Source organism: Heloderma suspectum, chromosome 5, assembly GCF_057233095.1.
Source record: "Heloderma suspectum isolate Gila_16-S chromosome 5, 16-S_ref, whole genome shotgun sequence".
NCBI classification, from domain to species: domain Eukaryota; kingdom Metazoa; phylum Chordata; class Lepidosauria; order Squamata; family Helodermatidae; genus Heloderma; species Heloderma suspectum.
This window is the reverse complement of record NC_139462.1, coordinates 41,608,819-41,625,347: the sequence shown is the minus strand read 5'-3', so window position 1 is coordinate 41,625,347 and position 16,529 is coordinate 41,608,819. Positions and strand designations below refer to the sequence as shown.

Sequence of the window (16,529 nt, the reverse complement as noted above, 5' to 3'; positions counted from 1 at the left end):
TGAATCTGGAGATGAATGATGAGCTCACTTCATATCAAATATATGTATTTGATATGAAGTGAGCTCTTTCTCCTCTGAGGTTACCCCAGACCCTTGAGAAAGACAGATTGCTTGCCTGTAACTAACTGGTGTTCTTCATGTTATCGTTTGTGCAGTCATATATTCCACATGTGGGTTCTCCACCTTTTCAGAGCTCATTCCAGGAACATTCTAGAGTCCTCAGAAGGGAGATAACTCACTCCCCTTAAGAGGACTTTTAACAACACACTTACATAATATATTAATATGATAAGAGTGCAAGCCCCACTGACAGTAACCTTGGAAGCACCCTTAACAGCCACCTCAGATGTAGAAATCAGCATCAGAGGAGGGGCTGATACTACAGCCATCATTCCTTCTATACCAGGGATGGTCAACTTGTGGTCCTACAGATGTTTTGGCCTATACATCCCATCAGCCCTGTCTAGCATAGAGAATGCTGAGGAAGGATGGACATTGTAGACCAAAACATCTGAAGAGCTACAAGCTGCCAACCTCTGCTTTGTACTCATGGCCTGAAGCTCCATGGGTTGATTGTAGTAGCTGCGAATGCTTTTCCCCTGAAGAGGAGGCTTGAAATGTAGATGAACAGTTTGCTTGGTGAATTTTTGGCAGTATGTTGAGGATTCCATCTTATGTTCTTTATCAAAACAAAGTAAACTATTATCATTTCCATCCAAATGGGTACTTTCCAGCCAAATGGGTACTTGAATCCAAATGGGTACTTGTATCCAAATGGGTACAATGGGTACTTGTATCCAATGGTACTTGTATCCAAATGGGTACAATGATCATTTCCATCCAAATGGGTACTTTCATTTGGACTTGCATTTCCTGAATGATACCTGCTGAACCACAGACATGTAGGAGCTCTAAGCAAATGAAGATGAAAAAGGTGAAAAACGTGGTTCTAATTTTAAAAACAAAACAAAACAGAAACTAGAAAAAGAAAAGGACAGATCCTTAAATAGTGATTAATTAATGGAAAAGAACTCACTGAGAAGAATGATCATTTCCATCCAAATGGGTACTTTCATTTGGACTTGCATTTCCTGAATGATACCTGCTGAACCACAGACATGTAGGAGCTCTAAGCAAATGAAGATGAAAAAGGTGAAAAATGTGGTTCTAACTTTAAAAACAAAACAAAACAGAAACTAGAAAAAGAAAAGGACAGATCCTTAAATAGTGATTCATTAATGGAAAAGAGCTCACTGAGAAGAATTCTCCACAGAGAAAGATGGGACTCAGAAGAGGACTGAGGGAGAAGATGCTGACTCTATTCATTTTCATATGGGGATAGTGAGATCTCTGAAGGACATGGGCAAGAATGCCAACTTCCTTCAGAGAGCTCTAGAATGTGCAAGCCTAGAACCCATTTGTGAGATTGTACAGAAACCACAAAGAAGAACAGCCTCTCCTCTTCTGCTGCTTCACATTGGCTCTTCCTGATATTCAGGCAAAGATGCAGGCAAAACATAATTTTGTTTCATTGCACTGCAATATGAAAAAGTCCTAACATAGACCATGCTAGCAGAAGTTGGGAATCTAACAAAGCCAGATAAGAACGAGGATCGATGACTGGATTCCCCATCTCTTTATATTTTGGTAAATAACAGCTGCAGGGTGAGGGGTGATCTAGGTTGGGACTGTGGTGCTGGGGGAAAAGCTAACCCTTATCCCCATGCACCATTTTCTCAATTAAAATCATGCCCCACCAAGCTGTTACTTGCCCCTCTAGAGGAAAAACTTTGTGTATAGTAGGGGTGCAAAAAGCCTGCAGGCCATATGTGACCCCCAAAGGCCTGCCCAGTGGCCCTCCAAGATCCCCAGGTGATATAAAAATAAGCAGGGTGTCACTACTGCCAGCCCTCCCAAAAAGTGGCAACAGAGGAAGTGCTTACAGAACAACTCACAAAATGGTAAAAGGACACTTCCCTGCCACTGCCAGTAATTCCTTCCTCCATTCATTTTGAGGGATAAATGTCCCGAATGGCTCCAAGAATGCTTCCTTCGTTACGTCCTTATCTGGTGGCTTCAGGGGCCACTCTGGCCACAGGGCTTCTGTGGCAAGAACCATACAGCCCTCTGGGAGTGTCTTCCAGAGTGTTGCCTGGAAGATGATCTGCCAAAAGCACTAGCTGTTTGCTGCTGCCAGGAGGCTCAGTGAAGCTTTGAAGTGGAGGAGGATGGGGGGAGCAATAATGTCAGAGTAAGATGGATAAGATAGGATTAGGTCAAATAAAATAAAAATAGAGGGGGAAATTAGGTGGGATGGAATGGGATGGAATGGGATGGGGGGGAGTGTTCATTATAAAAAAGATGGGATGAGATAAAAGAAATAAAATGGATAACAGAAAATGGAGCGTGTGTGTGTGTGTGTGGGGGGAGACGTATATGTGTGAGTTATATGTGAATGTACGCACGCACGCACGCACGCACACGTATGGCCCCTGCCATCCCAGCAGACACCTGATGTGGCTTTTCGGCCGAAAAGGTTGTGCACTGCTGGTGTACAGGCTGTTTACATGTAAGTTTTCCCTAATGTGGCAAATACAGCCTGCATAGGGGGGATCTTCATTGGGGAAATGGAGGTTAAAAGGCTGCTCCCCCAGGGCCATGGTCCTAATCCAGATTGCCCCTGCCCACAGCTGATATTTGCCAAAATTTGAAGAGATGGCTGATCAAGTCACGGATCTCCATTGTCTCATCTAGTCTGGCTCAGAATCAACAGTGTGTCTATCACTCATGTACTGAAGCAACCATATACCTTACTACCTCTTTCCCTTCCAAAGGAGAGTCTTGACCTCTCTTGTGTATATGGCATATTCTTTATCCACACCCCTTTTCCCTTTTGTACTATGCATGCTTTTCCTTGTGAGGATTGCACTTCAGTGAAGTATTTGTTGTTTCAAAGTATCTTGTTCTGATTGAACAGTACAAACTCCATTTTGAGGAAAGGACAATAAGCTAGATTTCTTCACCCCCAAATTCAGCGAGGTGGGAAAAGCATCGGAATGGGGTTAAGATGGGTCACAGAGGATAGATCTGAGTAATTCATTTTCTAATTCATTTCCCAAAAATGCATGCCCCGAGGCAAAGGCAGGGGGTAAAAACCGAGCAAGACATGAATGCGCAGAATGCAAGGAGTGACACCTGTACCTGTACTTACTCAGTGCACTGCAGCTGCTCCTATTGTTTATTTAACACATGTAGTTAAGACAGCTATCATCCCCAAGTATGTTTTTTGACATAAGGGAGGAAGAGACATTAAGTCTTCTGTTAAATAGCAAGCACCACATTCCCAGTAAAAGGAACCAGCTCTGCAAGCTTTTAGCTACGGATGTCAGAGAATTCCACCACGGATCTCGGTGAGGCCGAATCCCAGTGCATTCGGCCCCCTGAAATCTGTGGCGGAATGGCCTGTCCCCCCCGCCCCCCCACGGATCCCCCCCAGGACGAGACTTACCTGGGGTGGATGTTCCGGGCGGCGGCGGCTCCGGCGGCAGCTTCAGCGGCGGCGGCGGCTGGTCTTCTGACCAGCTGCCGCCGCCGCCATTTGCAGTCTTGTCGGGGGGGGGGTTGTTTTTCTTTCACAGAGATGTGATAGGCTACGTAAAGACTTATGTCTTTACACATCCCGGGTAAAAAAAAAAAATGCGTACGCAAATGGCGGCGGCTACGGCCACTGCCATTTGCGTTCCTTATTTTTCGCTGTCTTAGTCTACGTAAATATTTACGTAGACTATTACGGCGAAAATAAAGGGGAACGCAAATAGCGTAGTGGGTGCTATTTGCATCCCTTTTTCATTCACCGTGTTAGCCTACGTAAATATTTACGTAGATATTTACGTAGGCTAAAACGGCAAATCAAAAAGGGACGCAAATAGCGCCTACTACGCTATTTGCGTTCCCCTTTCTTTTCTTCGTCTTAGTCTACGAAAATATTTATGTAGACTAAGACGGCAAAAAATAAGGAACGCAAATGGCAGCGGCCATAGCTGCCGCCATTTGCGTACGCGTGTTTGTTTTTTACCCAGAGCCCTCTGCGGCTGGAAATCCAGCTGCGGACGGCCCTGGCCTGGGCCTGGCTGGCTGCTCTGCGGAGCCGCCATGGAGCACAGCCAGCCATCAAGGATTCCGGGGGGGAGGACCGGATCGCCTCCCCCCCCATCGAGGATTCCGGGGGGAGGGACGGAACGCCTCCCTCCCCACCATGAACATAATCCGCGGAAAGGTAAGTGACTTTTGTACATCCCTACTTTTAGCAACATTGTCATATAGGTTGTGACATCACTTCTTTTGTGTAAACAGTATAAGAAGCAAGGGTTTTCACTTGCCGAAGGTCGCCATTTTTCTGCGGAGCACTGGTGTCCAACCATAGCTGATTGGAGCCCATCGGGTGCCCACACTGCAGGGCCTTGCTCCTTGGAGTTGGCCACTCACCCCCTGGAAGAGCTGAAGGGCCATTATCCTGGGGAGAATGGCAAACTCAGCATCCCACATGAGCCCCAAAACAGGTGGTAGATGCTGCAGTTCTGCCTTGCTCTACCCCAACTCTGCATCGCCCACCTTGCTAGCTAATAGCCTGGCAGGAGAGGTCTGCGCTTTGCCCTCACACAAACCTAAGCCTTATTTCAAAAGGGAAAATGTATTCTTTTCACTTCACCTGAAACTGGGAGTTGCAATGCTTACTTGTTACCGTCTGCAGGAAAGGTCTTGAGTCCAGGGAAAGATACATTATTCTTGGAGATCCTTGGTACAAATCATTGCCTCCACCCCCTTTTCCCTCTCTTTCTAAGGGCATCTATGTGTATGCTTTAATTCAACTCTAACTTTGAACTGGTTTGTAGTCAGAGCACCAGCTCAGCTGCCTTTATGCAGCTTGTATCAGATTGGCCGGAATTGCAGCTAAGGCTCCTTTTGAAATTGTGCATCTCTGGAATCTCTCACCTATGACCCCCATCCTCAAGCTCAAGACAACAGTTCTGTAGAGAAGTTTGCTTCAAGCACAAAGAAATGGTGCAGCAAGGTCAGAGATTTATTCAGGCAAGAGACACCAAGAAGATGCACTAATGGGAGTGTGTTTGTGCATGTGTCAAGTGTCCTCCCCACATGTGTCCTCCCCACAGTCTTGTAGACTACAGTGAGTGAACGTCGGAATAGCTGGAGCATGATCCCCACCACCTTTCCTTAGAATAGCTTCCCTCCCAATCCGCTACTTCCACCCCACCCCACTCAGTCCTATGCTGTCCTCCAGTTTTGCTTCCATGAGCATTAGGTACTCCTGTTTACCCAAGCCTGTTTATGTCTTTGCTCTATCACCTCAACATACTCCTCCCCTTGCAACACAAGCAATTTTAGGCCTAGAGCCCAGCTTCGCCAAGAATACAGCTGATTTCCCCATCAAACACAAGTCTCAGTGAAGGCTGGAGCGTCCCCAATTGGTGTAATGTTTAATGAATGCTTTGCTCAGCTAATTTTCCCCAAATTAACTTGTACATTTGTTTTCATGTAAAACTTCAATACACTGGATTGGTGTTATCCTTTTCAACTTTCTCTATGGATCTCTTTTGGGTCAGATTTGCCTTCTTAGCCATAGACACTCTATATGTCAATGTCCAAAAATTCTTTATAGCAGATGTGCAGGTCTTGTCAGAACGTGCTTATCTACAGGAGAACATATATACACACACACACACACACACACACACACACACACATATATATATACATACACATACACACACACACACACACATACATACATACATAGAAATGTATACTCTCCAGGCTCCTTTGGCAGGAAAAAAATGCAGTATTTCCTAAAAAATAAGCATACCAGTTGCATGTTTCCCATCTCTTTCCAGCCAGTATTTCAGCAGTGCATGACTTTGGTCCTGCAGTGAATTAGGATTCTCAATTCGGATCTGATGAATTTGTTCTTCTGTGAAATCCAGTTCTCTTGCTAGCTCTGAAAACACAGATTATTCAGATCATTTTGAATGGTTATACTACCATTTAAATACTTACTACTTAGAGTTTTTAGGCTGCAAATGCATACGTCCTTACCTTGGAGAAAGACACACTGAAAGCAATGGGACTGACTTCTGAGTAGACATGTATAGGATTGTGCTGTTGTGTTTAAAGTGCTTCATATAACTACTTTGTAAGATAGGTGTTATTATACGTTACTGTAGATGTGTGCCTGAGGCTGTCCACTACATTCATTGCAGAGTTACATTTGAACCCAGAACTTCCTTGATCACAGTTCAGGTGTAGCTACTAACCTACACTTGCTCTCTACTGCATGTTATGTAAATTTTGTATATTCTCTCTAGCCTCGAGATCTTTTACGAGACCTGCTTCTTTCTGAAACCAACAGCCTTCTGTTTTATGGAATATGTACTGGCATATTCAATGTACATGTGTAATTTAATTAATAAATAAAATAATTTAGAATACTTGGGCCATTATGGCTTCAGCTATGTACAAAATATGACCTTTTTTCATTTGGAGCATCCCAGCTGAAGGTTATAGGGGGTAGGAGGTGTATCCCAGCCTTTCCCAACCTGGTGCTCTCCAAATATTTTTGGACTATAACTCCCAGCATTCCTAACCATTGCAGTCCAAAAAATCAGGAGGGCACCAGGTCAGGGAAGTCTTGTCTATCCTGTTTTCCTTTTCACTCAAATAACAAAAGCATAGGTTATTCTCTTCTGTTCAATCCATGTGGTATTCTAGCAGCCATTTTACAACACAGATCTAACTTCAGTTGTATTCCCCGTGTTAGCACTTTACACATGTTTTTCTGACTATGTAGGAATAATATGCATGTCTGAAAAACCCGTAACAAAATATGTCAATAGGATCTAGACCTTCAGTCCCCAGTAAGAAACTACAAGATAAACAGATGTGGAGGAGTGATAAGAGTGTCATTTTCCTAATAATGCATAGAAATGGCATAACCACAGATAAATAATTGTGATCTCAACTAGACACCAGTTTACCTGTCCAGCTGAATCCAAGATGATCAGCGATATGTGCTAGTCTTTCCTCTATCCTTTCTTGATCATCCTGTTGATCTAAAATAAGGTCAAATAGAAGAGATTTAACAAAAAAACATGCAAAACTGATCTGCCTTAAGAAAGGAGACTCCACAAAATAAGGCCAGTGTTTTTGAATGGTAGCTGCTTTAGGGAGTCCAAGGGCCTTGGTAAGTGGCTAGACTGGAAACTCAGCACTTAAACAAGGGCATTAATAAGATACTGGAGGCTTTGGAAACACTGTCCTAAATTTTATTTTGGAGCTCCTGATATGTCCCCATACATTAAAAATAAAGCAAAACAAAGGGAGAGGTAAATAAATATGCTGGGGCAAGAAATGCATTTCCATGCCTCTTTAGCTAATGGCAAAGGGCCATCAAACACACATTTGTGATTCTTTGGTTTCTGTAGCTTCCTTTCAAACACTAAGTCATATTTTTAAGCCACAAGTATGAAAAGGAATTCTGAATGATTGTCTCTGCATGGCACATTAGCATTTAGCAGTTTTCATTTAATATTTGCTAGGACTTCCCACAATTTACAAGTAGGCATGGAAAAGCAAGAGCACACTTCTCAGGACTATTTGCATCACAGCAGGAAGAATGAATAGTCCCAACAGCCAATTCGACACCAGCAGAGTTTGAGTTTTTGTTTTCCATATGCACATTTTGGATCATACGAAAAGCCAGATAGGAAAGTATGTTCAAAATTCAATTTCCTATTGTACTTCAGCACAATCATAGGAATTTAAAAAACAACAACAAATAGATATAACATTGGTTGTTGAATTTAACCAGATTAAAACCATAAATTTAGTGCGTGAACTTCAATTAATTTTGTCAAACAAAGGTGCAGCAACAACAAAAGTATAGTATTTTTTAGACTCTAATGACATTTGCTTTTGGCACAGATAAATGGATGTGCACATCCAGAATTACAGTAATCTTACCTGGTTTTTCTGTGTCAAAAGTATTTCATGACAAAGAGACTGAACTACAGCGAAGAAAAATCAAAAACTAAAACTTGCATGGTCAGCTGTTAAGTTAAATAATAATGCTGTAAGTTTGTTAGTGTTAAACAACATCAAGTAATGCTGTGTGCTTTTTAAAACAAACATCTATTTTGTTATATTTATGCTTTCCATAAGCATTTGCAGTGTGCAATCTTGAGATTGTTTCAGGGACATATAACACAAAACAGACAGGGCTTACACAAAACACATTAACTGTCACAGGAAGCTTAAAATAGAGACAGACAAACCACACACAAAAAGCAAGGGGAAAGAAGAGAAGAAACAACGACCAAAGAATTGCGATTCATGACATGCGTAGGGAATCCCAATGACTGGCAAATACCTTCAACATGGTCAGGGACATTTTCATCAGGAATACGCTCAATCAGAGTCTCAATAGACTCATCCCAAATGGGCCTGGTGTCAAAGATGTCCTCGGCAACTGACTGCTGGGTCTCAATGGATGGCACATTTTCAATAACCGAAACTTCTAGGGCACTACTACTTTCATCATCTGAAACTAATTCTTGTTCTCTCTCTGACTGTGTGAGTCTATCCACTAACTTCGAAGCTTCATCGCTAATCTCTTCAAAGAATTCTATGGAGTTTTTGTAAAGGTCAAAAAAATGTTCCTTACTTTCTTTTGAGGGACTAACAGCACTGTGGGAAGCTGAGGTGCTTTTACTCTTAACAGGTAATCGTGAAGAAAATATCTTTGGCCGTGCAGTTGTCAGCTCGTCTGATTCTAGCTCAAGCTTCATCTCTCCCGCCCTCTCTCTGGTCTCTGCTTCTGCCTCAGCATAGCTTCTAGCTTTGACTATATGCTTAGCTTTTGAAACCATAGAGGCACTTGCATCAGATTCAGATTTGCTCCTAATGTCTTGTTTCATAGGTAGGTTGCATGTTATGTCAAGGGCTTTAGATGACTCTGGCTTCCAAATAGATGTCTCTGTGTACATACACTCTTGCTCAACTCTTTGGAAAGTTGCTTTGACAGGAATTTTAGACTTTGGTTTGGATGGATCATCCTGTGATTCTTCTAGGTTGTCTACAAAGCCATCTGAAGGAAGGCTCTCAGGTTCTGATTGCTGTAATGAGTGGGATGTAGTGGGAGCTGTCCTAATGGGAATTTTGGATTTGCTCTCAGAAGAAGGCACACTCTCCATGACAGCAGTAGGGATTTCAATTACAGATTTCTGCTCCTCTGGTGAGGAATCTGGGGAATCATCTTCCTGCTCACCATACACAGACCTGGTGACTGTTGAAAAATTTAACTGTACCTCAGTCACTGTCTCCTCGGGAGAGATTGAGCAAGGCACCTGGGAGCTATCAAACTTGTCACCAGTGTCAACTTTAGAGAAGGGATCAACATCAGAACCAGCAGTTTCTTTTTTTGGTGATTTTGAAGAGGCTGAAATACCCATTTTAATAGGAATTCTAGATTTAATATCCCCCTTTGGGCTGTATAAGCCACTGGTGTCATCCTCAGATACAGATATGAGAGAATCTTTTATGGGCATCTCTGCTTCACCCATTTCAGAAGATACAAAGGGAACAGAGGGTTGCTCCTCCTGGAGACATTCTAGGCTTTCAGCTTCTCTCATTTCCTCAGATAATGACACCTCTTCCTGAGACTGCTGCCCCATTTGGAAAAAGTGTAAGTTTTCATCAGAATAATCCCTCTTGGTCATGTCTATGGCACCACTCCTTGTCATTTCAAACAGTTTTCCTTCCTGGAAAAGAAAGGGGTTTTGTTCGCTGGTAGGCGTCCCTTCTTCTGTGGGAGTCCTGGCTGGTGTTGTATCAGGTGTGGTGCCTTGTGATCTCCTGTCTACCATTAAGCCAAATATCCTTTGTTCTTCCTCTTTCACCCGAGCCTCAAAAGCATCATCATCTTCACGTATTTGACTCCATTTGTCAGAATCCACATCTGTCCTGGTTATGATCACTTGGCTGATTATTTTCTCAGCTTCATCCCTGATATCTTGTAGAGCAGCTTCATCTAGTGATGTGGGGTCTGATGCTGAAGGCATTGGAGTTGATCTTTTCTGGAAGATGTCTACATGTTTGGATTCTATCTCCATGTAGATCTCTTCTGAGGTCTGAACCTCAGAACCTATTGATGCTGGTCTACAAAGGGAACTTGTTGTTGTTACTTCTTCAACAGAATGATCACCCCCAGATGACTGATCTGTTGTCCTTAAACCAATTCCTGTACTAATTTCAGTGCTAGTAAAAAAATGCTGTGAAGGGACATTTTCATAAGGGCTTGTTATAGGCAGAGCACTACTTCCATCAACATCTTCTACATAAACTTCACATTCACCCTTTTGGGTGGTTAGAGATGAATATTCTGTGGAGTGCTCTGCACTACAAAAATCCCTTTGTGCCATCTCAAAACCTTTGTCATTTCCAGATAAATCACTTCCCAAAGGGGAGTGAACAGGTGAAACAACAATAGACAATTCATCATTTTGGGATATACAGCAATGAGTGGTACCAGGTATGCAGGAGCCCTCTGTAGCTTCCACAGTAACTAGGTCTCTGTGTGGTACCCCGTCAGATGCTGCAGCATCTTTTTCAGAATCATCCTGGTAGTCTGATGCCCCTGAGATTTCATATAACTCAGCTACTTTGGGGGCATCATCACCAACAGAATGGTAGAAAGATTCCTCAGGCTGCATCATAGGGCCATTAGGGCTAACTGTGTCACTCTCATCTGTGCTGTAGCATTTGGATTCGCTAGCCTGTGCTATGATGCTAGCATCAGAGGCTAGCGATGTATCACCAGACATTTTGGTTTCCTCTGTTGGTTTATCTGATTCTGTGTTATCTTCTTCAGTACTGAATGCATTCTGCTTGGAATCGATAGGCTGAAACACTGTTTCTTCAGGACTGGAACTGGAATCCATATTGCAAAGATGAGGAGAAGGAGGCTGCACTCTAATTACAGGCTCCATTAACAGCCCAGAGTCAGCTTCTTTTTTCAGCTTTGTTAATTCTGGCTCACTCTCTGAAGAGGAAGATGTCTTTCTAGATTCAGCTGCAGAAGTCACCACAGTAGGTATATCATTGTCTTCCACAGTTACTGAGGGTGCAGTTTCAACTTCAGAAACAGCTTCCATATCGGAAGCTGAAGCAACATCATCTTGTTTGGAATCCTTTTTATAGTCCCTTTTCTGTTTTGCTTCCTGTTCCAGCTCATCAAACATTTTTATTTTGGTCACCATTTTAAACATCTCTTCTTCTGGTGTGAACCTTTTCTTTGGCTCACCTTCTGAATCATCCTCTGGCTCTTCACTGACTTCTGGAATTGCAGAGGACTTGGGTATATTTGACAGCACCTGTGAATCTGTTATTTTTGGTGTGATTTCATAACTAATTTCCTCGGAGCTAGGAGTCTCAGGTGAAAGAGGGCTTTTCCCTGAGCTCTCCATAAGAGATGTCTGCTCTAAACTGTCATCTTCAGCACTCCCATCAGGGTCACGTAAAAGCCTAGACCGCACAGGTGTCAGCTCTGGGAAGTTTTCTGCTTTGGCAAGGGCAGCTTGAATGGGACCAGGTCCTGGAAGGATGCCAGTCTTTATTTTCTGTTCTACTGGGCTGCTTTCCAGAGAATCACGGCAGGGGGATTCTTTGGTGGGACTAGGCTCAAGGGAATCGGGTGTTTTACGTGAGGAATTGTCTTCCAGCACTGGGCTTGCTTCCAGTGAATCTTTATGGCTTATAGCTATGGATTCATCTGCACCTGGGCTAAGGCCTTCACTGTCATGGCTAGGAAGTGAAAGCTCCAGTCCTCTGCTAATGGCATGGTGCCCAGAGGATACATCCTCATCTTTCTCTAAAGAAGAATCGTGTATATCAGATAACTGAATCAAATGTCCTTGATCAGCCGTTATAGATAACTCATCCCTGACAGCATCTTTACTCATCAAAGTTGAGCTAGAATCTGTACATTTGTCTATCTCTTCTTTGAAGGTTGGAACTTGTAGTTCTTCTGACATATGATGGGATTGGGACTCTGAGGTCTCTGTGATTGCTTTTAAGTCTTTGTCAGTAACAGTCCTTTCACTTGTTGTTGTTGGAGAAACTCCCTTTGGCGAATGTGTCTCTGCCGTTCTCTCCGCTGTACTGGCTAGTTCTGTTTCTTCCATCTGTTCAGCAGTTTCTGTTTTCTTTGGTGAGAATGAGAGGCTCTCAGGGCTTGTTTCTGGAGTTTCTGCCAAGCCCTCATGCTTATAACTTTCCTCAGAGCTGATTTGAGGGGTTCCATCAAGCAGGCTACCAATTGGAGAATCTGCTATGCCTTCATGTTTAAGGCTTTCTGAGCTGCCATCCAAAGCACCACTTTGCAAGGAGAGGGCAGGCAAAAACCCATCTTTCACATATTCTGATGGAAATGTAACACTGAATGGACTGGTCAGAACTTGATCTAAGTGAAGCTCACCTTCCTCAGTAATGGAAATGTGCCGGAACTGTAGATATTTATCATTATCCTCAAGCTCCTCTTTTATGACATCAGAAAAATCTGTCGATGTCTTTCTGTCTGGACTGATTTGGAGGTCAGTGTCCCCTTGGTCATCAAATGTCAGGACCACTTCCTTGGAACTTTCATCAGTAGCAACTGGAGATTTTTTTCCTGTGGTTTTGTTACTCTGCTGTTTTGCCTGCTGTGTGGCTAAATCTTTCTTCAGAGTTATATCAGGAGTACCATGTGCATCTTTTTTCAATTGCAAACCTACATCTGCCTGAGGCTCCTGGCCCTTTTTGCTTTTGGGGCTCTCTTTTTTGTGTGTGTCTCTATGTGTCAATGCCTGCTTCTTTTCACTCTCTGCTTGAGCAGATTTTTTAGCCCCCTCTTTGTCAGAAGCCTGCTGTTTCTGCTTAATAGACTTATGCTCAAAAAGTCCAGCTTTATACTTTGATGGGTCTTGACCTGATTGGAAAGCTTTCATCAGTTCACGAACAGACATAGTCTCCTCAAGTCTTTCTGTTTTGGAAGATGGTGAAACAGGTGGCTTCTTAGCTGTGGGAGAAACAGCTGGCTTCTTAGCTGTGGGAGAAACAGCTGGCTTCTTAGCTGTGGGAGAAACAGCTGCCTTCTTAACTGTGGGAGAAACAGCTGGCTTCTTAGCTGTGGGAGAACATGTGGGAGAAACAGCTGGCTTTTTAGCTGTGGGAGAACATGTAGGAGAAACAGCTGGCTTTTTAGCTGTGGGAGAAACAGCGGGCTTTTTAGCAGAGGGAGACGATAGTTTTGAGGGAGAAGCCACAGTCTTTGAGGCAGATGGAGAACCTGGAGTCTTTGAGGCAGGGGGAGAAGCTGGGGTTCTTGTTTTGTAAATTATTTTTTTAGCTTGTGATGGCTTTGTAACAGGCTTCTCAGTTGTCCCTTCTTTTCCTGGGACTCGGACAGGCAATTTTGAACGTCCTTTTTGCTCATCTTCCACTCGCTTCTGAAGGGCTTTCACTTTATCTTTTATTGAGCCAATAGGAGTCTCTTCTATCACAGGAGACACAGCAGTTACCTTGGTAGGCTCTGCAGGGGCTAATCCCACTTCTTCATCTAAAGACTCCTCTGAGCTGAACTTTGTTATCCCACAGTGTTCTTCCTTTCCTTGGGTTTCTTCATCCTTTGGCTTCTGTTTATCTTTTAATTTCTTCCTAACTGGTTTTTTAATTTCCAAGGTAGGTTTGCGTAGGCCTTGCTTCTCTTGGTCTCCATCACCTGTTTTATAACCTCTGCTTACAACGACAGCTTCAAATCTCTCTTGTACAATGTCTTCTTGAAATGTTTGTGGATGTACTTCATTCAAGGACACATAAACCTTTAGATCCTCACTGAGGTAATCTATCATTCCTGTTACATCTTTTGTTTCTTTTTCTGTTTTTCCTTTGCCTGTTCTAGTTTCTACACAGACAGGCTCAGTGACTTCCAAAGGAACATTTTGCTTGGCCTCTTCAATTTCTTCATCACTTACAATAACCCACTCTTCTTCTTCTACCAAGTCTCTTCCAGAACTGGATCTCTGAAGAACTGGCTCTTCTTTGGGGCAGCTTCCACTTCTCAGAATTTCATTTACTTTTTCTAAGTCCTCTTTAACTCTTTCCACAATTTCAAATGGTTCTCCAGGCTCTTCATCAGCAGCTTTTACAAGATCTTTCACCTTAATGGAACCTGACTTTTCGGAAGAGTCCGTTGTCAAGATGGCAGTCATTTTTATCAAATCTTGTTTCATCTCAGAGACTTCAGATAGCAAGTCTGGGCTGGCTAGGACAGGAACTTCATTGACAAGGTGACTTTTCAGGATAGATGTTTCTGTAGATTCTGTTTCATCATCATCTTTGATGCAAATGGGGAAAAACATTGAAAATAAATGGAAATCAAAAATAGAGATTGAAAAATGTAATCAGGACTGTAATGACTGTCTTTGATTGCAGCGGTAGGAGGGTCAACAAAATGGTCTGGGTATGGTGGATCCACAAATCTGGGGGTGAAAAAAAAGCAAAGCAAAGCTAACAGGGGGAAAACCAAAAAAGAAAGTGGGCAGGAAATAACTTGCTTAGTTTTTGCAGTACAGCACACCCACACATACAACACTAAAGCTTTATAAACCAAGGACACCATAAAAACAAAGGCAGGGAAGAAAAAGAAACAGTGGAATTTACAGAAAGATAGGCATCTCAAGATTGTTCAGATGTTACAGATCAATGTTCAAATAAAAACAGAGAACAAAGGAGCGGGGGAGATTGTAATTGGTTGAAAGTTGAACTCCACAAAGAGAAAGCCAGTGGTAGCAAACTTCAGAACCAAAATTAAGTATATGGATATAAACTTTTGTTTAATAACCAAAGTAAAAAATAAATCTGTATTTACATTTAATTCTGCAATACTCTACAGTAAATGAAATACATTGATATCTGAGGCAGCTGCAAACCGGCATTTCATCTAAGGGGAATTTTACATCCAAATGATGACACAGACACACAGAATATTATTTCAAGAGGCATGATCCTTTCCTTGGAACAGCCTCATTATTAAATAAATAATGAATGAATAAGTCAAGGGAAAGAAATAATAATAATAATTTTTTTAAAGAAAAACTGGGAAAGAAAATTTGAATAGTGACTAGCTCAACAGAGAACTCAAAGGTTAGGGGAAAAATGTAATGCATGGCAACCAAAAACATTCACACAGGACATATACATACACACACAGACAAAAACATACATACAATATATATGTAAGCCAAGTTATTTCCATGCAAAGCAAAGCTGTTGCATACATTGCAGGGTAAGTATCCTTACATTTAAAAACAACAAAGCCTAGATGGTTACAAATGAAAAAGGCATAAAATCATGTGTAATATACTGTGGTGAAGTATTATTTATTTTCTATAACCAATATTTTCTATAACTAATATATTAAATATCTGGTTGGAAATAATATAGAACATGGCAAGATAGAAGGAGGAATAGATTTGCTGAAAAGCTCACTCCAGAGAAATTATGAACTTTGCTATTTATCATTCAGTTTCTCAGTGCACTCAGTGTTTTAAAATTTCTAATTTTTCTAATTTAAAATTAGAAGTGTGTGACCTTCCTCAACTCGGTGCCTCCAGATATTTTGGATTAGAACTCCCATCTGGCATGGCAAATGGTCAGGGATAGGAGTTGTAGTACAAAATATCTGGAGGGCACCAGGTTGAGGAAGTCTTAAATGGTGAGAGGGAGACTTGACAAAGGCCAGGCAAAGAGATTTATGAATGAGAAAAGCGACTAGACAGAAGGAATCCAACTAGGGAGGAGATGAAGGAGGAGCAGCCTGACCAAATGTAGACTGCAGTCCTGTACTCTGCATGAATGGAGAACAGGATGTGGTGTCTTGACCACAAGATTCCAGCTTAAACTCCTGGTCACTACTAAACAATCTTTACACCCAATATGCTACTGCCATGCCTGGCATGGTGTGATTCTGCAGCCTGCTCATTTTAAACTGAGGCCTTCCCAGACTTCACAATACACTACTCCACAGTCTCTGCTACTCTAACTGGGTACTGGGGCTTGAAGAAAAAGGAGCACTCAGAAAAAGAATCTTTTAATCACTGGGACATGGCTTAATTTCTAAAAGTACTGAGAGCCTTTTGGCCAAAGTTCTTTCCCAAACTGGGGTGCAATCTCAGGAACATTTCTTCACCATAGCGATGGATCCTTTATTTTAAAGAATGTTGCAGCATTACCAGGTTAAGCCTGGAAAAACCCCTACTGCACATAATGGGGTCAAAGCTGAGCACTTTTAAGCTCCACTGATTTCAGTGGAAGAGTATCAAGCACTAAAAGTGCTTAATTTTGGCTTGGTTTTGTTCACTGTATTTCTATATTTACCAATTATGTGATTTACAGTTGCTCAACTCCAAGTTAAGGTTGTCACT

At 42.3% G+C, this 16,529-nt stretch overlaps 1 protein-coding gene across 1 annotated transcript in view; it reads right to left on the bottom strand.

The window, feature by feature from the left end:
• The window catches only part of ANK2 (ankyrin 2), a 208,070-nt gene that overhangs the window by 17,602 nt on the left and 173,939 nt on the right, over window positions 1-16,529 (bottom strand). The window contains exons 41-44 of the mRNA XM_084859756.1: window positions 13,283-14,440; window positions 8,441-13,204; window positions 7,050-7,124; window positions 5,882-6,013 (exon numbers count right to left, since the gene is read on the bottom strand). Coding sequence (XP_084715882.1) covers window positions 5,882-6,013; window positions 7,050-7,124; window positions 8,441-13,204; window positions 13,283-14,440 — 6,129 coding nt within the window. The remainder of the gene's footprint in view (window positions 1-5,881; window positions 6,014-7,049; window positions 7,125-8,440; window positions 13,205-13,282; window positions 14,441-16,529) is intronic.